Here is a 24,831-nt window from a genome sequence, read left to right on the forward strand (position 1 = left end):
CGGACTCTTTCCACTGAGCCACGCTAGAGTATAACAGAAAAAACTTGGTAAACACATTCCTTGCCCACAGTGAGATTACTGAGTCCTCATTTCCCCTACTCCTCCTCCATTCTGCATTGTTCTTGCACTTGGATTTGTACCCTTTATTCACCCTACTTTCAGCTCCACAGCCTTTACGAACATGCCTATAATTTATTTATATTAATGTCCGTCTCCCCATTCTAGACTGTAAGCTCTTTGTGGGTAGGGAACGTGCCTATGGCCTGTTACATTGTACTCTCCCAAATGCTTAGTACAGTGCTCTGCAGGTGGTAAATGCTCAATAAATGTGACGGATAAACCGAGTCTTTTGTTGGACAAGAAGAGGCAGAGGGAGCCAGGAGAGGGTTTCAGGCCAAGCAACCGTTCAGGAAGAGGATTCATGCAACAGTGGATAGATTAGAGCGGAGGGGAAGGGGGTGAGATTGGAGGGCAGGGAGACCACTGAGGAAGCTGATGAAATGATCTATTCAGAGCAAGGTTAGAGCTGGGAGAGGGATGGGAGCAGTTTTGGGGGAGAGGAAGGGGCAGATCCGGGAAAACCTCTCAGCATTTAGAAGTGGGTTACATGAAAGAGAAGTCACAGAGAACCACTGAGGAAGACCCCCAGTTTGTGCCTTTTTAATGGTATTTGTTAAGCGCTTATTATGTGCCAGGCACTGTACTAAGCACTGGGGTAGATACAAGCTCATCAGCCTGGACGCAGCCCATGTCCCACATGGGGCTCACAGTCATAATCTCCATTTTCCGGATGAGGTAGCTGAGGCATGGAGAAGTGAAGTGACCTGCCCAGTCACACGGCAGAAAAGTGGTGGAGCCAGGATTAGAACCCAGGTCCTCCTGACTCCCAGTTCCAGGCTCTACCCAGTGGGCTATGCCTCGGGATGGGGAGGAAAGAGGTGGTGTTTTTGACCGCTCAACACACATGGCACCTTCCCTTGAGAAAACTGACCTCTGGAAAAATACTGTTTTGGGAAAACAAGGTGCTGTTACCTGGTTCTCCTCAGAATTCCAGCCTTGTTGAAGAGCATGTCCTGAAGAGATTCTTCATGTTTTTCCAAGAAATTCAGCAGCAGGTCCTGGGGGCTTGGCTTCTGTTCCTGCTGGTGGATCTGAAAGACAAGGTGTCCCGCTAACAGTGTAGCACTTGAGGCAAAGAGTCACACCCTCCTCACTCCCGTGCCCCTCCGTGTCGAGGCCAGAGGCACTGCCCGTGCTTGATCATGCAATCTGCCTCTTCCCCCGCTTCTCTTCACTAGTACACACTAAGCAGGGCACAGCGTATAGAACACAGTGTACAGAACACTCTGCCAAGTGCCTGGGAGAGTACCCTATAACAGCGTTGGTAGACAGATTCCTTCAAGGAATTCACACTCTAAAGGAGAACCAAATGTTAAAATAAGTTACAGGTTAGGCAAGCAACAGAGTATCAAGATAAGGCATGTTTGCACTTATCTAGACTGCATATTCATTCATTCAATTGTATTTATTGAGTGCTTACTGTGTGCAGAGCACTGTACTAAGTGCTTGGGAAGTATAAGTTGGCAATATATAGAGACAGTCCCTACCCAACAGCGGGCTCACAGTCTAGAAGGGGGAGACAGACAACAAAACAAAACATATTAACCAAATAAAATAAACAGAATATGTACAAATAAAATCAATAGAGTAATAAATATGTACAAACATATATACATATATACAGGTGCTGTGGGGAGGGGAAGGAGTTAAAGTGGTGGGAATGGGGAGGGGGAGTAGGGAGAGAGGAAGGAGGGGGCTCAGTCCAGGAGCATATCCCCACTAGACTGTACACTCGTAGTGGGCAGGGAACATTTCATTTATTCAATCATATCTATTGAGCGCTTACTAAGTACTAAGTGCTTGGAAAGAACAATTCAGCAAAGAAGAGAGACAATCTCCACCAAAATGGGCTTACATTCTAGAAAGGGGGAGACAGACATCAAAACAAGTGAATGGGCATTGATAACATCAATAAGTAAAATTTTAGATACGTACATATATACATGTATATGAAATTCTATTTACTTATTGATCTTATTAAAATTGATCTTATTGTTCTTATTAAAATTCTATTTACTTATTGATATATATATATATATGATATATATGTACACATCAAAACAAATAAACAGGCATTAATATAAATAGAATTATAGATGTGTACATATATACACAAGTGCTGTGGGGCAGGGAGGGGGGTAGAGCAAAGCGAGTGGGGAGAGTTGGGGAGGGGGAGCTGAGGAAAAGGGGGGCTTAGTCTGATATAGTGTACTCTCCCAAGCATTTAGTACAGTGCTCTGCACTTGGTAAGTGCTCCATAAATGTGATCAACTGACTGGCTGAGATAGCTATAAATTATATATCAGAAATTATTCTTCTATATCAATGTCAGTCTCCCTTCTCTAAACTTAAAGCTTAAAGCAGGGAATAATAATAATAATAATGGCATTTATTAAGCGCTTACTATGTGCAAAGCACTGTTCTAAGCGCTGGGGAGATTACAAGGTGATCTGGTTGTCCCACGTGGGGCTCACAGTCTTAAACCCCATTTTACAGATGAGGTAACTGAGGCACAGAGAAGTTAAGTGACTTGCCCAAGGTCACACAGCTGACAAGTGGTGGAGCCGGGATTTGAACCCATGACCTCTGACTCCAGAGCCTGGCCTCTTTGCACTGAGCCATGCTGCTTCCGCTATATTGCTGTACTGTACACTCCGAAGCACTTAATACTGTGCTCTGTACTCAGTAAGTGCTCAATAAATACGATCGGCTGGCTGACATGCCCATAAATTATATATGATGATTGATGGCATTTGTTAAGCTCTTACCATGTGCCGAGCACTATTCTAAGCACTGGGGTAGATACAAGGTCATCAGGCTGTCCCATGTGGGGCTCACAGTCTTAATCCTTATTTTACAGATGAGGTAACTGAGGCACAGGGAAGTGAAGGGACCTGCCCTAAATCATACGGCTGATCAGTGGCAGAGCCGGGATTAGAACCCACGGCCTCTGACTCCCAAGGCTGGGCTCTTATATTAATGTCTGTCTCCCCCCTCGACTGAAAGCCCATTGTGGGCAGGGAATGTATCTGCTATATTGTTGTATTGTCCTCTCCCAAGCGCTCAGTCCAGTGTTCTGCACAGAGTAGGTGCTCAGTAAATACCATTGCAGGGAGGCTGGGGAGACCCTCAAGTGGTAGTCTGGGCTCCACCAATCACAGAGCAGGACAGAAAGGGGGTAGGAGAATCAATCAATCAATCATATTTATTGAGCGCTTACTGTGTGCACAGCACTGTACTAAGCACTTGGGAAGTACAAGTTGCCAATATATAGAGACAGTCCCTACCCAGCAGTGGGCTCACAGTCTAGAAGGGGAAGACAGACAACAAAACTAAACAAAACATAACAACAAAGATAATAATAATGACATTTGTTATGTCTCTCATTTTTGCAACTTTGAAACAGGTTCGGGAAAGGATTAGGGAAGGTAACGGCTGAACAAAGTAACTAACTGTTGGGTAGGGACTGTCTCTATATGTTGCCAATTTGTACTTCCCAAGCGCTTAGTACAGTGTTCTGCACATAGTAAGCGCTCAATAAATACGATTGATGATAATGATTACCTTGTCTCCATCCCAGGCCCTTTTTTGTGGTATTTGTTTAACACCTACTAGGTGCCAGGCACTGTACTAAGCGCTGGAGTAGACACAAAATCATCAGGTTGAACACAGTCCCACATGGGGCTCACTGACTTAACCTCCATTTTACAGCTGAGGGAACTGAGACCCAGAGAAGGGAAGTGACTGGCCCAAGGTCACACAGTGGATAAGTGGTGGAGCCAGGATTAGAACCCAGAACCCTCTGGCTCCCAGACCCACGCTCTATCCACTAGGGCACGGCTGCTTCTCTAATACATTGCAAGTGTAAAACTAATACCACTGTTACCATTTATTAATTGATTTTCTTATTGATCTCCTCCTCCCCATCCCCCACCCTACCTCCTTCCCCTCCCCAAAGCACCTGTATATATGTTCGTACAGATTTATTACTCTATTTTACTTGTACATATTTACTATTCTATTTATTTTGTTAATGATGTGCATTTTGCTTTAATTCTTTTTGTTCTTACGACTTGACACCTGTCCACACATTTTGTTTTGTTGTCTGTCTCCGCCTTCTAGACTGTGAGCCCCTTGTTAGGTAGGGACCATCTCTATACGTTGCCAACATATACTTCCCAAGCACTTAGTACAGTGCTCTGCACACAGTAAGCACTCAATAAATACGGTTGAATGAATGAATGAATCCAATACGATCAGATGACACAATCTCAGTTTAACGACTGGCACGTAGTAAGCGCTCATCAAATATCATAGCCCTGGATACTGTCAGCAACGAGGTATGGATGATCAGTTCTCTTTTCTGTAGCCCTTGTTGCCTGTGAATTTTTTTCCAGTCTGCCGGGGGAAAATATAATCCTCTGCCCACAATTAAAGCTCAGAAAATTCCCCGGCGGTTGCCAATGGCAACGATCCCAGTCCCTCACAGGGTATGTGTTTGTTGATGAAGGCACTGAAGATCGCTAGTTTATGGTATTTATTAAGTGCTTACTCTGTGCTAAGCATATGGGAAGAGGCACAGTAGAGAAAATCATACATCTTACCTCCAGCATTTCCTCCCCCTTTCCTGCCAAAGTCATCTCTGGACCAGAAATCCACTGAAGTAGACAGGCAAACAGGGTCTCTACCTTGATAGCCCGTTCTTCCTGCAAACAATGGCATATATTGAGCACTTACTATGTGCAGAGCACTATACTAAGCATTTGGGAGAGTACAATCCAACAGAATTGGCAGACACACTCCCTGCTCCTAACTTTCATTCAATCGTATTTATTGAGCACTTACCATGTGCAGAACACTGTACTAAGCATGTGGGAAAGTACAATACAACAATAAACAGTGACAATCCCTGCCCATAACAAGCTCACAGTCTTGAGGCGGGGCCGGGGTTGGGGGGAGACAGACCAATATAAATAGATAAAATGACAGGTATGGACATAAGTGCTTTGGGGCTAGGAGAGGGTGGAAGAGCCAAGGGAGCAAGTCATGGTGATGCAGAAGGGAGTGGGAGATGAGGAAAAGTGGGGCTTAGTCAGGGAAGGCCTCTTTGGGGAGATGAGCCTTCAATAAGGCTTTGAAGTGGGGCAGAGGAATTGTCTAATTTGAGGAGGGAGGGTGTTCCGAGTTTCCAGTCTACAGGGGGAGATAGACATTCATAAGAGTAAGTAGTTTATAATACATAATTTGAAAGATATGCATATGAGAGCTGTGGGGTAGGGGTGGGGTGAATATCGAATGTCAAAGGTCACAGATTCAAGTGCCTAGACAAGGCAGAGGCAGCTGGGGAGAAGAGGGCATCATCAGGAAAGGCCTCTTGGAGGAGATGTGATCTTAATAAATGCTTTGAGGGTGGGGAGAGAGCAGTGGTTTGGCGGATATGGAGGGGGGAGCGAGCACCAGGCTAGGGGGAGGACATGGGAAAGGTGTTGGTGGCCAGATAGATGAGAAAGAGGAGGAGAAAGAGGAGGAAAAGAAAGAGAAGGAGGAGAATGAGGAGAGAAAGGAGGAGGAGAATGAGGAGAAAAAGGAGGAGGAGAATGAGGAGAAAAAGGAGGAGGAGAATGAGGAGAAAAAGGAGGAGGAGAATGAGGAGAAAAAGGAGGAGGAGAATGAGGAGAAAAAGGAGGAGGAGAATGAGGAGAAAGGAGAAAGAGGAGAGAGGGGAGAGAGAGGAGGGGAGAGAGAGGAGGGGAGAGAGAGGAGGGGAGAGATAGGGGAGAGAGTGGAGAGGAGAGAGAGGAGGGGAGAGAGAGGAGGAGAGAGAGAGGAGGAGAGAGACAGGAGGAGAGAGACAGGAGGAGAGAGACAGGAGGAGAGAGACAGGAGGAGAGAGGAAGGAGAGAGAGGAGGAGGGAGAGAGAGGAAGAGGGAGAAGAGGAGAAAGAATCAGAATACCTTGGGCAAGTCACTTAATTCCTCTATGCCTTAGTTTCCTTGCCTGTAAAATGGGAATGAAATACCCTATCTCCCTCCCACTTGGTCCATGAGTCCTTTAGTGCTTAGCACTGGGCTTGACACAGAAGCACTTCAATACAGTAGTGATGATCTCTGCTCTAATCATTGGGCCCTGTCACCTGGGCCCTGTCCGTCTCAGAGAGGAGAAGGCTGCTCACCGTGTTAGTCTCGCAACCCCCATGATACTAGTGATCCATTTGGCTTGGCAGCCAAAGCCCAAACAAGTGGGAAGGAGTGTGGCCTAGGGGAAAAAGTACCCAGAGGACCCGAGTTCTAAACATAGCTCTGCCACTTGTCTGCGGTATGGGCTTGGGCAAATCACTTTACTTCTCCATACCTCAATTCCCTCACCTGTAAAATAGGGATTAAGACTGTGAGCCCCAAGTGGGACAGAGACTGTGTCCAACCTGATTAGCTTGTATCAGCCCCAGTGCTTAGTACAGTGCCTGCTACATAGCTCGTTGTGGGCAGGAATGTGTTGGTTTGTTGTTAAATTGTACTCTCCCAAGCACTTAGGATAGTGCTTTGCACATAGTAAGTGCTCAATAAATACGATTGAATGAATAACAAATACCAGTACATCTTCACTTCTACTGGGCAAAATGAGGCTTCAAACCCTCTTCTCCCTCCTCTGTACACTGTGAGCGCCACATGGGAAAACCTGATGATAATAATAATAATGATGGCATTTATTAAGCACTTACTATGTGCAAAGCACTGTTCTAAGCGCTGGGGAGGTTACAAGTTGATCAAATTGTCCCATGGGGGACTCACAGTCTTCATCCCCATTTTACAGATGAGGTAACAGGCACAGAGAAGTTAAGTGACTTGCCCAAAGTCACAGAGCTGATAATTGGCGGAGCCGGGATTTGAACCCATGGCCTCTGACTCCAAAGCCCATGCTCTTTTCCACTGAGCCACACTGCTTTCTCTGATGATCTTGTGTCTACCCTAGCATTGACCCATAGTAAGCACTTCACAAATACCACAATTATTATTCAGTGATGAGCCTCTGGAACCGACTAGCAGGTGGGTTCGCGTACTCACATAGGGTGTGTCTGGAGAGGCTACTTCAGTCAATCATATTTATTGAGCACCACTGTATGCAGAGCACTGGACTAAGTGCTTGGGAGAGGACGATACAACAATATAACAGACACATTCCCTTCTAGACTGTAAGCCCGTTGTTGGGTAGGGATTGTCTCTATCTGTTGCCAAATTGTGCTTTCCAAGCACTTAGTACAGTGCTCTGCATACAGTAAGCGCTCAATACGATTGAGTGAGTGAATGAATTCCCTGCCCACGAGTTTACCTGCCCCACAGCACTTATAATTCTATATATTTGTATATACCTATAATTATAATTCTATATATTTATATATATATAATTATATATAATTATATATAATTATATATAGTATATATTATACTATATACTAGCATATATTATATGATATACTAGTATATACTACATTATAATCTATAATTATATATCTATAATTCTATTTATAGACATCTAGTGATGTCTCTTTACTTGTTTTGATGTCTGTCTTCCCCTGTCTAGACTTTAAGCCTGGAGTGGGCAGGGATTGTCTCTATTGCTGAATTATACTTTTCAAGCGCTTAGCACAGTGCTCTGTACACAGTAAGCACTCAATAAATACGATCGAATGAACGATCGAATGAATGAATGAAAGTTTGCATCCTAGAGAAGGAGCTTACAGTCTAATTAAGGGTGAGTGAGCTCTCTCACCCCGGTGGTGAGGGTTTTATCATGGCTACCACAGGGCCGGAAAATGGTCACGTCCACATTATGTGGCTGAGGGCTGTGGAGCTCCAGATAAAGTACTCATCAAGGGAGGAAGCCCACAGTCGGAAAGGAAGGAAAAGGGGGGAGGGATCGTAACTGTCCCACAAAACAACTCAATTTGATTGAATTTATTGAGTGCTTATTGTTTGCAAAGCGCTGTACTAAATGCTTGGGAGGGCACAGTATAACAATAAACAGACACATTCCTTACCCAGTGAGCTCACAGTCCTGGGATCAATCAATCAATCGTATTTATTGAGCGCTTACTGTGTGCAGAGCACTGTACTAAGCGCTTGGGAAGTACAAGTTGGCAACATATAGAGACAGTCCCTACCCAACAGTGGGCTCACAGTCTAGAAGAAATGGGATGAAAGGGAGCTTAATGCCTAGTTTTTTTTTTATGGCATTTGTTAAGTGCTATGTGCAAAGCACTGTTCTAAGCGCTGGGGGGGGGATACAAGGTGATCAGGTTGTCCCGCGTGGGGCTCACAGTCATCATCCCCATTTTACAGATGAGGTAACTGAGGCTCCGAGAAGTTAAGTGACTTGCCCAAGGTCACACAGCAGACGTGTGGTGGAGCCGGGATTCGAACCCATGACCTCTGACTCCAAAGCCCGTGCTCTTTCCACTGAGCCACGCTGCTTCTCAGCGTGTGGAAAGAGCACAGACCCGGGAGTCAGCGGACCTGGGTTCTTATCTTGACTCTGTCACTTGTCTGCTGTATGACTTTGGACAGGTCGTTTAACTTCTCTGGCCCTCAGTTTCCTCAACTGTGAGATGGGGATTCAAAAGCCATTTGGAGAAGCAGCGAGGCCGAGTGCGAAGAGCACAGGCTTGGGAGTCAGAGGACCTGGGTTCTAATCCCAGCTCTGCCGCTGATCTGCAGTGTGGCTTTGGACAAATCACTTAACTTCTCCATGTCTCAGTTAACTCATCTGTAAAATAGGGATTAAAGCCGTAAACCCCATGTGGGACATGATTCCTCTAGCCTGGAAGGCCCTCCCTCCACAAATCCGGCAGACAATGACTCTCCGCACCTTCAAAGCCTTATTGAAGGCCCATCTCCTCCAAGAGGCCTTCCCAAGCTAAGCCCCACTTTTCCTAATCTCTCACTCCCTTCTGCATCTCCCTGACTTGCTGCCTTTACTATTCCACCCCCCTCCCCACCTCACAGCACTTATGTATATATCTGTCATTTTATTTATTTGGATTGATGTCATATATCTGTTATTTTATTTATTTGTATTGATGTCTGTCTCCCCGCTCTAGACTGTGAGCTCATTGTAGGCAGGGATTGTCACTATTTATTGTTGTATTGTTCTTTCCCAAGAGCTTAGTACAGTGCGCTGCATTCATTCAATCATATTTATTGAGACCTTGCTGTGTGCAGAGCACCATACTAGCACCTGGAAAGTACAATACAGCAATAAAGAGAGACAATCCTTGCCCACAATGGGCTTAAAGTCTTGGTGGGTGGGAAGGAGGGCAGGGGGAAATACAGACTTCAAAACAAGTAAACAGGCATCAATATAAAAAAATCAAATTATGGATATAATGATAATAATAATAATGGCATTTATTAAGTGCTTACTATGTGAAAAGCACTGTTCTAAGTGCTGGGGAGGTTACAAAGTGATCAGGTTGTCCCACGTGGGGTTCACAGTCTTTATCCCCATTTTACAGATGAGGTAACTGAGGTCCAGAGAAGTTAAGTGACTTGCCCAAAGTCACACAGCTGACAATTGGCGGAGCTGGGATTTGAACCCATGACCTCTGACCCCCAAGCCTGGGTTCTTTCCATTGAGCCACACTGCTTCTCTATATATCCACAAGTGCCGTATATACACCGTGCCCCTGTAGCGGGGAAGAGCAAAGGGAACAAGTTGAAGTGACGTGTAAGAGAGGGGGAGCTGAGGAAAAGGGGGCTTAGTCTGGGAAGGCCTCTTGGAGGAGGTGTGCCTTTAGTATGGCTTTGAAGGGGGAGGGGGGAGAGTGATTGTTTGGCAAATTTGAGGAGGGAGGGCATTCCAGGCCAGAGGAAGGACGTGGTCCAGGGGTCGGCATCGAGACAGATGAGATGGAGGCCCAGTGAGAAGGTTAGTGGCACCAGAGGAGTGGAGTGTGAGGGCTGGGATGAGGAAGGAGAGAAGGGAGATGCGGTAGGAGGGGGCAAGGTGACGGAGAGCTTTGAAGCCGAGAGTGAGGAGTTTAATTGCTTGATTCGAAAGTTGACAGGCAACCACTGGAGATATTTGAGGAGGGGAGTGACATGCCCAGAGCGTTTCTGTAGAAAGATAATCCGGGCAGCAGAGTGAAGTATGGACTGCAGTGGGGAGAGGCAGGAGGCTGGGAGGTCAGAAAGGAGGCTGATGCAGTTATCCAGGAGGGATAGGATGAGTGAATGTACTAACGTCGTAGCAGTTCTGATGGAGAGGAAAGGGCGGATCTTGGCAATGCGGTGAAGGTGAGACCGTCAGACTTTGGTGAGGGATTGAATGTGTGAATGAGAGAGCGGAGTCGAGGATGACACCAAGGGTGCGGGCTTGTGAGATGGGAAGGATGGTTGTGAGGTCCACAGTGACGGGAAAGTCAGGGAGAAGACAGGGTTTGGGAGGGAAGATAAGGAGCTCTGTCTTGGACATGTTGAGTTTTAGGTGGAGGGAGGACATCCAGGTGGAGATGTCCTGAAGGAAGAAAGAAATGTGAACCTGGAGGGAGGGAGAGAGAACAGGGGAGGAGATATAGATTTGGGTGTTATCCACATAGAGATGACAGCTGAAGCCATGGGAGTGAAGGAGTTCTCTAAGGGAGTGAGTGTAGATGGAGAATAGAAGGGGACCAAGAACTGAACCTTGAGGGACCCCAAAGGTTAGGGGATGGGAGGCACATTAAGCGCTTAATAAATACAATTGATTGAATGAATGACTGAATGAACTTATATCTTCAAGCACTTAATACAGTGCCTAGAACATAGTAAGCGCCTAACAAATTCTACTAAAAAGAAGCCTTTTTCTTCCTCTCAATTTGATTCTGTGGCACATATGAGCCAGGGATTAGGTCTAACCTGAGTAACTGTATTTACCCCAAGGCTCAGTAGAGTGCTTGAACCAAAGTAAGTGGCTAACCAACACCATAAAATAGCACAGTTCTCCCTATCTTTAAAACTCTCCCCAAATTCCCTCCTCCTCCACCGAACCTTCCCCAGTGACCTGCAGACCCCCGTGCAGCCCCAGCAACCCAGAAGCCCCTCAGGAGTCCCACCCATCTGTACATCCAATTCTTTATTCGGATTCCATTAATTCTAGGTGTCTTGCTTTCTGTCCTCCAGACTAGAGGGCCATCTCATCCTTGTGTTTGACTTTCCCAAATGCTTAGTACAGGGCACCCTTCTGGGTCTCCCTTTCCTCATCTGTCAAATGGGGATCAGATGGATGGTCAGGGCCTCTCTGAACCTCAATTTCCTCATCTGCCAAAGAGAGATAAGATGGATAATCAGCCCCTCTCTTAAACCTCAGTTTTCCCATCTGCCAAATGGGTATAAGTTGGATCATCAGTCCCGTGTGAGATGGGGACACGCTCCAATCTCATCACCCTCTACCTTCCCTAATAGTAAACACACAAGCTAGGGCTTATTTAAAGCCACTAGCATGACAGTGTAAAGAGCACGGGCCTGGGAGTTGAAGGATGTGGGTTCTAATCCTGGCTCCACCACTTGTTTGCTGTGTGACCTTGGGCAAGCCACTTAACTTCCCTGGGCCTCAATTCCCTCATGTATAAAAGAGAATTAAGACTGTGAGTCTCACGTGGGACAACCTGATTACCTTGTATCTCCCCCAGAGCTTAGAACAGTGCTTGGCACATAGTAAGTACTTAACCAATACCATAATTATTATTATTATTACTGCTTAGTTGATACAGCCGGGGCCTGGGAATCACAGGCTCATGGGTTCTAATCCTGGCTCTTCCACTTGTTTGCTGTGTGACCTTGGGCAGTCACTTCACTTCTCTGTGACTCAGTTCCCTCATCCCTCATCACCTGTATATATGTATATATGTTTGTACATATTTTTTTTACTCTATTTAATTTATTTGTACATATCTATTCTATTTATTTTATTTTGTTAGTATGTTTGGTCTCTGTCTCCCCCTTTTAGACTGTGAGCCCACCGTTGGGTAGGGACTGTCTCTATATGTTGCCAATTTGTACTTCCCAAGCGCTTAGTACAGTGCTCTGCACATAGTAAGTGCTCAATAAATACGATTGATGATGATGATGATGATCTGTAAAACTGGGATTGAGACCGAGAGCCCCATGTGGGACAGGAACTGTATCCAACCCTATTTGCTTGTATCCATTCCAGTGCTTAGTACGTGCCCAGCACATAGTAAGTGCTTAACAAATGCCACAGTGATTAATTATTATTATTATTCTGAGGGTCACACTGAAAATGCATCTGTTCCTTCTAACTCCAGGTATAGAATTTGGGTTTCTTTCCCCATCAGCTTACTATCCCTAGACCCCCAGCCCCACTGACCCCTACTCCTTCATGGATCCCTAGTAACAATAATAATAATGATGGGATTTGTTAAGTGCTTACTATGTGCCAGGCATTGTACTCTTAGTAGTGTGTGGCCCTGGCCCATTTTACTGGGCCTCCCAAGCTGTTGCACGCTTAGTACAGTGCTTCACGCCCAGTGAATGCTCGATAAGTTTGATCAAAATACGAGTGAATGAGCATCTACCTCCACACTCTGAGCCAGCGTGAGTTCCCGGTGTAAGGACGTCTCTACTCCGTGCCCGCCGAGGTTGCCGCCCGTGGGGAAGTTGATGCCGCAGCTACAAAGGAAGCAAAGAGAAAGGGCACAGGGGACAAGGGAGGTGGGGCACTCCCGTCTTGGGTCAGCAGGGAGGTGGACGAAACGGCTGGTACTCACGAGAGGATTTCCTGCTGCATCTGTTCAATCTCCTCCACCAGTTTGGTTTTCTCCCCTCGCAAGTTCTAGAATCGGAGGCAGAACATGCGGTTGGGTGGGGGCCCCTGCCACATTCCCAGGATTAGAGAAGCAGCGTGGCTCAGTGGTAAGAGCCCGTGCTTTGGAGTCAGAGGTCACGGGTTCAAATCCCAACTCTGCCAATTGTCAGCTGTGTGACTTTGGGCAAGTCACAACTTCTCTGTGCCTCAATTACCTCATCTGTAAAATGTGGATTAAGACTGTGAGCCCCCCTAGGGACAACCTGCTCACCTTGTATCTACCCCAGCGCTTAGAACAGTGCTTTGCACATAGTAAGCACTTAATAAATGCCATCATTATTATTATTATTATTATTATTATTATTATCCCCGGCTCCCAACATGACCCATGCACCGTTGCCTCTACTAAACGGTGGAACCACGACAAGTCTGTCTTGGGAGGGGGGACTGAACCCTCTGCTCTGGAAGCTCCTTGCAGGCAGAAAACGTATCTCCCAACTCTGTTCTATTATATGCTCCCAAGCGCTTAGTACAGCGCTCTGCACACAGTAAGTGCTCAATACATACTACTGATTGACTTGATGACTTGAGTGTCAGCCCCCTGAGACTACAACAAGTCCCCTTCACCATCGGATTTGCTAAACTCTGAACTTTTATGTTTTGTATTTGTATTATTTTATGTTTCCCACTCTGTTGCCAACCCCCACCCCACCGCCCTTGACCCCACAAATCATTATTTTTTTTTTATATCTGAGGGCCCAGGATCATCTCCTTTGTATTCTTTCAGGACTTCGAACATTGCCTCCTGCTTACAGAAAGTGCTTAGTCAATAGCTACTCTTACTGCTACTACTGCTACTGCGTGGTTACATAGAAAACTGTCATCATTTAAAAAAGGTTTGCCTTCCCCTGCCTGCACGCAAATAGGTTACCTGGATTACTGTGGCGTATTCCATGTTGATTGACTTCAGCTCTTCTATCTTCAATTCTTTCTGTAAGTTTAATCAAGAGTTACTAGCAAAGGAGGCATTAACACAGCAGATGACCTGGTGACATTTGGAGAGAGGAGAGAGAAAGAGAGAGGGAAGGAGAGAGAGAAAGAGAAAAAAGAGAGAGAAAGGGGAGAGAAAAAGAGAGGAGAGAGGAAAGAGACAAAGAGAGGAGAGAGAGGGGAGAGAGGAAGAAGGGGAGAGAGGGGGGAAAGAGAGCGAGACATGAAACAAAATGCCTCATCAAACCCAAAGAACTTCCTGCCAGTCTCCCTGGTGAGATATTTTTGCATGATTTTGTATTGTTCTGAACCGATCGACAGGTTGAACAAAAGCCAGTGTTTTCTCTTTAGATCACAGGACTGATTTGGGTGCAACAGAAAAGAAATGAAGCACACTCGAAATGGTGGTTCTGTTTCAAAACTCCCTCTCACAGACCAAGGCCAAGAATTCTTGCTATCATCCCGGGGAACTCAAGACCCAAATTTTACACCATTGACATCCTCTGTAAAACTGTGGCCAAAGTGATGGGGAGGTTGGAGTTAACAGATAAGCCGGATATGACTATGGAAATTGTGATAGCTACCTCCCTATCACCAGGAAGCAGACACCAAGGGATCCGGCACACAGAGAAGGCCACGACTCAATCAGCTCTCTCTGCCCTAATAATACCACTTATGGCATATTAAGTGTTTACAATGTGCCCTATACTGTGCTAAGCACTGGGGTGATACAACATCATCAGGCCATTCACCATCCCTGCCCCTTATCAGACTCATAGTCTAAGGAGGAGAGAGAATAGGCATTGCATCCCCATTTTATGGATGAGGAAACTAAGGCCCAGAGAAGCTAAGTTCAAAGCCCAAGGTCACACAGCAGACAAGTGGCAGGGACAGGATTAGAACCCAGATCCTCTGACACCTGGGCCCATGCTCTACCAGGCCACGCTGCTTCTGCTTATCCATTCTCCATCCATTCTCTCCTTCCACTCCCTTCTGTGTCACCCTGACTTACTCCCTTTCGTCTTTCCCCCACTCCAGCCCCACAGGACTTATGTACAAATCTGCCATTTATTTATTTCTATCGATGTCTTCCTCCCCCTTCTAGATAATAGGCTCACTGTGGGTGGGGAATATGTCTATCATTGTATTGCACTCTCCCAAGAGCTTAGTACAGTGCTCTGCACGCAGTAATCGCTCAATAAATATTATTGAATGAATGAATTCTACTACACACTTTTTGTTCCTCTCAAGCCAACATACTCACTGGGCCTCATTTTTGCTTCTTTCACTGCTGACCTCTCGCTCTCCCCTTTCCCCCTTCAGCAGACCACTGATATCCCCATATTCAAAACCCTCCTGAGATCTCCTCTATCTCATCGCCGACTTCTCGCACACATCCTACCTCTGGCTTGGAGTGCCCACCCTCCTCATATCAGACAGATGATTCGTCTCCCCATATTCAAAAGCCTTATTGAAAGAACATCTCCTCCAAGAAGCCCCCCTGACTGCACCCACTCCCTCCTGCTCCACTCTTACTTGCTCCCTCATTCACCCTCCCTCCAATCCCCACATCGCATATGTACATATCTGTCATTTATTTATCTTTTTATTTATGTATATTAATGTCTGTCTCCTCCTCTAGACTGTGAGCTCATTGTGGGCAGGTATGTGTCTGTTGTTCTATTGTACTCTCCCAAGTGCTTAGTACAGTGCACAGCACAGCTTAGTACAGTGCACTGCACACAGTTAAATGCTCAGTAAATACAATTGAATGAACCTAAGTTTAATACAGAGAGTGCTTGACACATAGTAAGGGCTCAAATGTCACAAATATTAACTCATGTACAGAACCTAAGTTTAATACTTAGGTTATAATAATAATATAATAGAGAAGCAGCGTGGCTCAGTGGAAAGAGCATGGGCTTTGGAGTCAGAGGTCATGGGTTCAAATCCCAACTCCGCCAATTGTCAGCTGTGTGACTTTGGGCAAGTCACTTAACTTCTCTGGGCCTCAGTTATCTCATCTGTAAAATGGGCACTAAGACTGTGAGCCCCCTGTGGGACAACTTGATCAACTTGTAACCTCCCCAGCACTTAGAACAGTGCTTTGCACATAGTAAGCACTTAATAAATGCCATTATTATTATTATTATACAGTACTTAGAGTGCTTGGCACATAGTAAGGGCTCAAATGTCACAAATATTAACTCACGTACAGTTCCCCTTTTTTGAAATTCATTTTAACGCCTGTCTGCCCCTGTTTAATCATGCACTCAGTGAGGTGGGTGGATAGGTGTCAGTCCCAAGCGCTGTTGGTCTGAGGAATGGGTGAATAAAGGATGCAAATACAAGTGCAAAGGCAGGACAGAAGGACTAGGAGAAGAGGAAATGAGGGCCAAAGTCAGGGAAGACCTTCAATAAGACTTTGAAGAAGGGGGAGAATGATGTTCAGATATGAGGAGGGAGGGCGTTCCAGGCTAGAGTCTGGATATGGGTGAGAGGTCGGCAGTGAGCTAGATGAGATGGAAATACAGTGAGAAGGTTGGCATTAGAGGAGTAAAGTGGGTTGTAGAAGGAGAGAAGTGAGGTGAGGTAGGAGGGGACGAGGCTCCTCAGACTCCTTTGAAGCCAATGGTGAGGAGTTACTGTTTGATGCAGAAGTGGATTCATTCATTCAATTGTATTTATTGAGCGCTTACTGTGTGCAGAGCACTGTATCAAGTGCTTGGGAAGTACAAGTTGGCAACAAATAGAGATGGTCCCTACCCAACAATGGGCTCACAGTCTAGAAGGGGGAGACAGACAACAAAACACAACATGGAGACAGGTGTCAAAGTCGTCAGAACAAATAGAATTAAAGCTATATGCACAGCATTAACAAAATAGAATAGTAAGTATGTACAAGCAAAATAGAGTAATAAATCTGTACAAACATATATACAAGTGCTGTGGGGTGGGAAGCAGGTAGGGCAGGGGGGATGGGGAGGAGGAGGAGAGTATAAAGGGGGCTCAGTCTGGTGGATGGGCAACCACTGGAGATTCTTGAGGAGTGGGGAAACATGGCCTGGACATTTTTGTAGAAAAGCGATCTGGGCAGCAGAGCGAAGTAAGGACTGAAGAGGGGAATCATCATCATCAATCGTATTTATTGAGCGCTTACTATGTGCAGAGCACTGTACTAAGTGCTTGGGAAGTACAAATTGGCAACATATACAGTCCCTACCCAACAGTGGGCTCACAGTCTAAAAGGGGGAGACAGAGAACAAAACCAAACATACTAACAAAATAAAATAAATAGAATAGATATGTACAAGTAAAACAAATAAATAAATAGAGTAATATGTACAAACATATATACATATATAAAGGTGCTGTGGGGAAGGGAAGGAGGTAAGATGGGGGATGGAGAGGGGGACGAGGGGGAGAGGAAGGAAGAGGCTCAGTCTGGGAAAGCCTCTTGGAGGAGGTGAGCTCTCAGTAGGGCCTTGAAGGGAGGAAGAGAGCTAGCTTGGCGGATGGGCAGAGGGATTGGGGGCATTCCAGGCCCGGGGATGACGTGGGCCAGGGGTCGATGATGAGACAGGTGAGAACGAGGAATGAACATAGAATGAACATAGAGGTACTGACACACAGGTGTGTGAACCCAGAGTTAAGCACAGGGCTTCCGACGGGATGAGAAACAGAAGAGCGGGGACATTTCCTGCCTTCGTCACATTCTAAAAAACAATCAGCGGCACATTCAGGGCCGAGGAGACAACACTAACCTCCTGAAGCCTCTGGTCCCGATCGAGCACGGCATTCTCATATTCACGCAGCTGCACCTGCAAGGAGATGGGGGTGAGATAGGAGGCCGCCGCACAGAACCGCACGATCCCAGATCCCACAACCCATCCTGGCTCCAACCAGGAGATGAATCCCGCTCCGGGGCCCCGCAGACAGCTCAGAAAATCGGGAGGAAAATTTCCCTTTGCTTTCCAGCTAGATCATCTCTTGGAAGAATAATAATGATTGTGTTAAGTGCTCACTATGTGCCAGGCCCTGTAATAAGCGCTGAGGTGGATACAAGAAGCTGAGGTGGGGAAGCAGCATGGCCCAGTGGAAAGAGCCCGGGCTTTGGAGTCAGAGGTCAGGTGTTCAAATCCCGGCTCCGCCAATTGTCAGCTGTGTGACTTTGGGAAGTCACTTAACTTCTCTGGGCCTCAGTTAACTCATCTGAAAAGTGGGGATGAAGATTGTGAGCCCCCCGTGGGACAACCTGATCACCTTGTAACCTCCCCAGCACTTAGAACAGTGCTTTGCACATAGTAAGCGCTTAATAAATGTCATTATTATAATTATTATTATTACTACAAGCAAATCTGGTTGGACACAGTCCCTGTCCTATGTGGGGCTTACTGGAAGGCAGAAGACAAGCTTTTAGACTGTGAGCCCGTTGTTGGGTAGGGATTCTATATGTTGCTGAATTGTACTTTCCAAGTGCTTAATACAGTGCTCTGCACACAGTAAGCACTCAATAAATACGATTGAATGAATGAAATGGCCTGAAGCAGCGTGGCCTAGTGGATTGAGCCCAGGCATGGGAGTCAGAGGACCTGAGTTCTAATCCCAGCTCTGCCACGTGACTGCTGTGGGACTTTGGGTAAGTCACTTCACTTCTCTGGGCTTCAGTTACCTCATCTGTACAATGGGGACTGTGAGTCCCATGTGGGACAGGGACTGTGTCCAACCTGATTGGCTTATATCCACCCCGGAGTGTGGCACACAGGAAGTGTTTAACAAATATCATAAACAAAATAGACAAACACCAACAAAAACAGCTCACATCCTATCTCGTGAAAGTCGGATCCATTTCCTTTGTTTAAAACTATCCTTAACATTTGTGAATTCCAAAGGTGACCCAGTGATTTTTTTTCCAAGTTGAGTCAGACTTGGAAGTTAGGCAATACAAATTTCTGGAGTTAACAGTGAGACAGAGAGGCTCCACCACTGATGAACTTTTGTTCAAGGGCTCCCTCCCCAGTGAGAAGCAGCGTGGCCTAGAGAATAGAGCACAGGCCTCGGAGTCAGAAGGTTCTGGGTTCTAATCCCGGCTCTGCCAATTGTCAGCTGTGTGACTTGGGCAAGTCACTTAACTTCTCTGGGCCTCAGTTTCCTCATCTGTAAAATGGGGATTAAGACTGTGAGCCCCATGTGGGACAACCTGATCACCTTGTAACCTCCCCAGTGCTTAGAACAGTGCTTTGCACATAGTAAGCACTTAATAAATGTCATTATTATTATTATTATTAATCCCCAGGCTCTGCCATTTGTCCACTGTGTGATCTTGAGCCCATCACTTCATTTCTCTAGGCCTCAGTTACCTCACCTGGAAAATGGGGATTAAGACTGTGAGCCCCGTGTGGGAAAAGGACTGTGTCCAACCAGATTTACTGGTACCCACCTGAGTGTTTAGTACAGTGCTTGGCACATTCTAAGTGCTTAAATACTATCATCATCATCTGGAAAACTGCTGCTCTATATTCCAAGGCCTACTAGAAAAATCCTCCTCCTCCAGGAAGCCTTCCCTTGCTAACTCTAATCTTCTTTTACTGCCTCTCCAGCACTTCCTTGTCACAGGAACACTTGGCTCCATGTGGCCTAGTAGATAGAGGCTGGGCCTCGGAGTCAGAAGGATCTGGGTTCTAATCTCAGCTCCGCTACGTGTCTGCTGTATGACCTCTGGCAAGTCACTTCCCTTCTCTGGGCCTCAGTTCCCTCACCTGTAAAATGGAGATTAAGACTGTGAGCCCCAGGTGGGACAGGAACTGTGTCCAACCCGATTTCTTGTATCCACCCCAGCGCTTGACACACAATAAGCACTTAAATACCATAATTATCATTATCATTCAATTCATTCATTCAGTTATATTTATTGAGCGCTTACTGTGCGCAGAACACTGCACTAAATGCTTGGAAAGTGCAATTTGGCAACAGAGACAATCCCTACCCAACATTGGGCTCACAGTCTAGAAGACTGTTTGACCATCCTTCCCATCTCACAAGCCCGCAACCTTGGTGTCATCCTCGACTCCGCTCTCTCATTCACCCCTCACATCCAAGCCGTGACCAAAACCTGCCGGTCTCAGCTCCACAACATTGCCAAGATCCGCCCTTTCCTCTCCATCCCAATCGCTACCCTGCTCATTCAAGCTCTCATCCTATCCCGTCTGGACTACTGCATCAGCCTTCTCTCTGATCTCCCATCCTCGTGTCTCTCTCCACTTCAATCCATACTTCATGCTGCTGCCCAGATTATCTTTGTCCAGAAACGCTCTGGGCATATCACTCCCCTCCTCAAAAATCTCCAGTGGCTACCAATCAATCTGCGCATCAGGCAGAAACTCCTCACCCTGGGCTTCCAGGCTGTCCATCCCCTTGCCCCCTCCTACCTCACCTCCCTTCTCTCCTTCTCCAACCCAGTCCGCACCCTCCGCTCCTCCACCGCTGATCTCCTCACCGTACCTCGCTCTCGCCTGTCCCGCCATCGACCCCCGGCCCACGTCATCCCCCGGGCCTGGAATGGCCTCCCTCTGCCCATCCGCCAAGCTAGCTCTCTTCCTCCCTTCAAGGCCCTGCTGAGAGCTCACCTCCTCCAGGAGGCCTTCCCAGACTGAGCCCCTTCCTTCCTCTCCCCCTCGTCCCCCTCTCCATCCCCCCATCTTACCTCCCTCCCTTCCCCACAGCACCTGTATATATGTATATATGTTTGTACATATTTTTTGACTCTATTTATTTATTTAGTTTATTTGTACATATCTATTCTATTTATTTTATTTTGTTAGTATGTTTGGTCTCTGTCTCCCCCTTTTAGACTGTGAGCCCACTGTTGGGTAGGGACTGTCTCTATATGTTGCCAATTTGTACTTCCCAAGCGCTTAGTACAGTGCTCTGCACATAGTAAGCGCTCAATAAATACGATTGATGATGATGATGATGATGTTTGAAGCACTGGAGTAGATGCAAGGTAATCAGGTTGTCCATTGTGGGGCTCACAGTCTTAATCCCCATTTTACGGTTGGAGTGACTGAGGCACAGAGAAGTTCAGTGACTTGCCCAAGGTCACACAGCTGACAAGTGGCGAAGCAGGATTAGAACCCACATCCTCTGACTCCCAAGCCTGTGTTCCTGCCACTAGGCAATGCTGCGTCCCCAATCAAATGATTAATGACATTTATGGAGCATTTATTGAGCCAAGCACTGTACTATCAAACAATCAATCATATTTACTGAGCACATGCTGTGTGAAGAGCACTGTACTAAGGGCTTGAGAGAGTATAATATAACAGAGTTGGTAGGCATGTTCCCTGCCCACAATGAGTTTAGGTCACAATAGAGTTAGTAGAGTCAGAGTAATCTTTACATTCTATTGCTTTTTCTTTAAAATAATATTTTAACAACTTCTCCATGCCTCAATTTCCTCATCTGCTAAATGGAGATTCAAAATCGGTTCTCCCTCCTTTTTTATGGCATTTAAGCACTTACCATGTGCAAAGCACTGTTCTGGGGAGGTTACAAGGTGATCAGGTTGTCCCACGGGGGGCTCACAGTCTTAATCTCCATTTTACAGATGAGCTAACAGGCACTGAGAAGTTAAGTGACTTGCCCAAAGTCACACAGCTTAGTCTGTGAGTCCTGTATGGGGCAAGCGATTGAGTCTGACCCGATGACCTTGTATAACCAGCATTTAGTGCCTGGCACACGGTCAAAGCTTACCAAATACCATCATTATTATGTCACCACCATTATAACTACAATTGTAAGATCAAATGAGGCAGGGCTCAGTTCTTCTTATTCTTTTGTATTTTCTAAAGCAGTTTGTACAGTGCTCTAGGGCACTTTGTGCTTAATAAATATGAATGAGAGATTGGTCAGTTGGGATTTTCTCAGGGTGGGGATTAGGATGGTCAGTCAATTGTATTTATTTAGCACTTTGTGCAGATCACTATACTAAGTGCTTGGGAGAGAACATTAGGATGAAACAATAAACACATTCCCTCCCCACACTGAGCTCACAGCCTACAGTGGGAGACAAACATTAATATAAATAAATGAGAGACATGGACTTAAGTGGTGTGGGGCTGGGAGGGGCGATGAATAAACGGGGCAAGTCAGGGTGATGCAGAAGGGAGTGGGAGAAGAGGAAAGGAGGGAAGGCTTCCTGCCACTGAGGCAGACTCCAAGGACTGTGTCTGCTAATTCTGTTGTACTCTTCATTCAATCGAATTTATTGAGCGCTTACTGTGTGCAGAGCACTGTACTAAGCGCTTGGGAAGTACAAGTTGGCAACATATAGAGACGGTCCCTACCCGGGCTCACAGTCTAGAAGGGGGAGACAGACAAAAAAAACAAAACATGTGGTCACGTGTCAAGTCATCGGAATAAATAGAAGTAAAGTTAGATGCACATGATTTGACAAAATAAAATAGTAAATATGTACAAGTAGAATAGAGTAAAAAAACTGTACAAAACTCTCTTCAAAGTGCTTAGTACAGTGTCTGCTCCTAGCAAGCGCTCACTAAATACCACTGAACTCCCCCTTCCCAGATGATATTAATCCATCTGCAGTTTTAATCTCTATGTTCTTTCATCTGCTGTTAGAAAGGTATTAACTGACCCTGAATTAACTCGGCACTCTCCTAGGCTTCTGCTATCAACAGAGAAGCAGCGTGGCTCAGTGGAAATGATGATGATGATGATGTTGGCATTTGTTAAGCGCTTACTATGTGCAAAGCACTGTTCTAAGCGCTGGGGGGGTACAAAGTGATCAGGTTGTCCCACGTGGGGCTCACAGTCTTAATCCCCATTTTACAGATGAGGTAACTGAGGCTCGGAGAAGTTAAGTGACTTGCCCAAGGTCACACAGTGGAGGTGCGGTGGAGCCGGGATTCGAACCCATGACCTCTGACTCCAAAGCCCACGCTGTGCCACGCTGTGCCACGCTGCTTCTCTGTTCTCTGGAAAGAGCCCGGGCTTTGGAGTCAGAGGTCATGGGTTCAAATCCTGGCTCCACCACTTGTCAGCTGCGTGACTTTGGGCAAGTCACTTCACTTCTCTGGGCCTCAGTTACCTCATTTGGAAAATGGGGAGTAAGATTGTGAGCCCCCCGTGGGACAACCTGATCACCTTGTCACCTCCCCAGTGCTTAGAACAGTGCTTTGCACATAGTAAGCGCTTAATAAATGTCATCATTATTATCATCATTTTAGACTGTGAGCCCACTGTTGGGTAGGGACTGTCTCTATATGTTGCCAATTTGTACTTCCCAAGTGCTTAGTACAGTGCTCTGCACATAGTAAGCGCTCAATAAATACAATTGATGATGATCATCAACAGCTGCGACCAAGCTTCTTTCTCCTCTCTTTCTGTGAATGGCTTACGTCTGCCTGTCTCTGCCACGAGATTGTAAACTCTGATGTCAGGGACCATGAGTCACCCAAACATTTAACCCACAACATTGAGTAAGTGCTCAATAAATGCTAAAAAAGCAGCATGGCCTGGGAGCCAGAAGACCTGGGCTCTAATTCTCCAGCTTTGCCAAATGCTTGCTGTGTCAACTTGGACAAGTCACTTTACTTCTCTTTGCCTCGATTTTCCTGTTCTCCCTCCTAGACTGGTAGCCTCATGAGGGACAGGGACTATCATCATCATCAATCGTATTTATTGAGCGCTTACTATGTGCAGAGCACTGTACTAAGCGCTTGGGAAGTACAAATTGGTAACATATAGAGACAGTCCCTACCCAACAGTGGGCTCACAGTCTAAAAGGGGGAGACAGAGAACAAAACCAAACATACTAACAAAATAAAATAAATAGGATAGATGTGTACAAGTAAAATAGAGTAATAAATATGTACAAACATATATACATATATACAGGTGCTGTGGGGAAGGGAAGGAGGTAAGATGGGGGGATGGAGAGGGGGACGAGGGGGAGAGGAAGGAAGGGGCTCAGTCTGGGAAGGCCTCCTGGAGGAGGTGAGCTCTCAGCAGGGCCTTGAAGGGAGGAAGACAGCGAGCTTGGCGGATGGGCAAACTAATGTCCAAACTAATTCCCTTGTATCTATCCCAGCACTTAGAGCAGCATTTGACACATAGTAAGCCCGTAACAAATGCCATTAAAAAATGCTATGGAAATTAAAGCGATTTAGGACAAGCAGTGTGGCCTAGTAGAAGGAGCACAGACCTGGTAATCAAAAGACCTGGGTTCTAATCCTGACTCTGCCACTCGTCTGCTGTGAGACCTGGAGCAGGTCACTGGATTACTCTGAGTTTCTGTTTCCATATCTGAAAAATGGGGATTTGATACCTGTTCTCCCTCCTACCTAACTACAAGACCCATGTGTCCGATCTGACGATCTACCCCAGCATAAAATAATAATAATAATAATGGTATTTGTTAAGTGCTTATTATGTGCAGAGCACTGTTCTAAGTGCTGGGGAGGTTACAAAGTGATGAGGTTGTCCCACAGTGAGCTCACAGTCAATCCGCATTTTACAGATGAGGGAACTGAGGCACAGAGAAGTGAAGTGACTTGCCCAAAGTCACGCAGCTGACAATTGGCAGAGCTGGGATTTGAACCCATGACCTCTGACTCCAAAGCCCGTGCTCTTTCCACTGAGCCACACTGCTTTAGTACACTGCTTGGCACACAGTAAATGATAATAATAATGATGGCGTTAAGCACTTACTATGTGCAAAGCACTGTTCTAAGCCCTGGGGAGGATACAGAGAAGCAGTGTGGAAAGAGCATGGGCTTTGAAGTCAGAGGTCATGGGTTCAAATCCCAGCTCCACCAATTGTCAGCTGTGTGACTTTGGGCAAGTCACTTAACTTCTTTGTGCCTCAGTTACCTCATCTGTAAAATGGGAATTACCACTGCGAG

The 24,831-nt window shown here is 46.1% G+C and overlaps 1 protein-coding gene across 1 annotated transcript in view; it reads right to left on the reverse strand.

The window, feature by feature from the left end:
* Positions 1–24,831, reverse strand: part of IRAG2 (inositol 1,4,5-triphosphate receptor associated 2) — a 224,946-nt gene that overhangs the window by 155,390 nt on the left and 44,725 nt on the right. The window contains exons 11-15 of the mRNA XM_038771719.1: positions 17,674–17,730; positions 13,851–13,910; positions 12,882–12,946; positions 12,690–12,783; positions 1,033–1,151 (exon numbers count right to left, since the gene is read on the reverse strand). Coding sequence (XP_038627647.1) covers positions 1,033–1,151; positions 12,690–12,783; positions 12,882–12,946; positions 13,851–13,910; positions 17,674–17,730 — 395 coding nt within the window. The remainder of the gene's footprint in view (positions 1–1,032; positions 1,152–12,689; positions 12,784–12,881; positions 12,947–13,850; positions 13,911–17,673; positions 17,731–24,831) is intronic.

This window comes from Tachyglossus aculeatus, chromosome 2, assembly GCF_015852505.1.
Source record: "Tachyglossus aculeatus isolate mTacAcu1 chromosome 2, mTacAcu1.pri, whole genome shotgun sequence".
Lineage (NCBI taxonomy): Eukaryota > Metazoa > Chordata > Mammalia > Monotremata > Tachyglossidae > Tachyglossus > Tachyglossus aculeatus.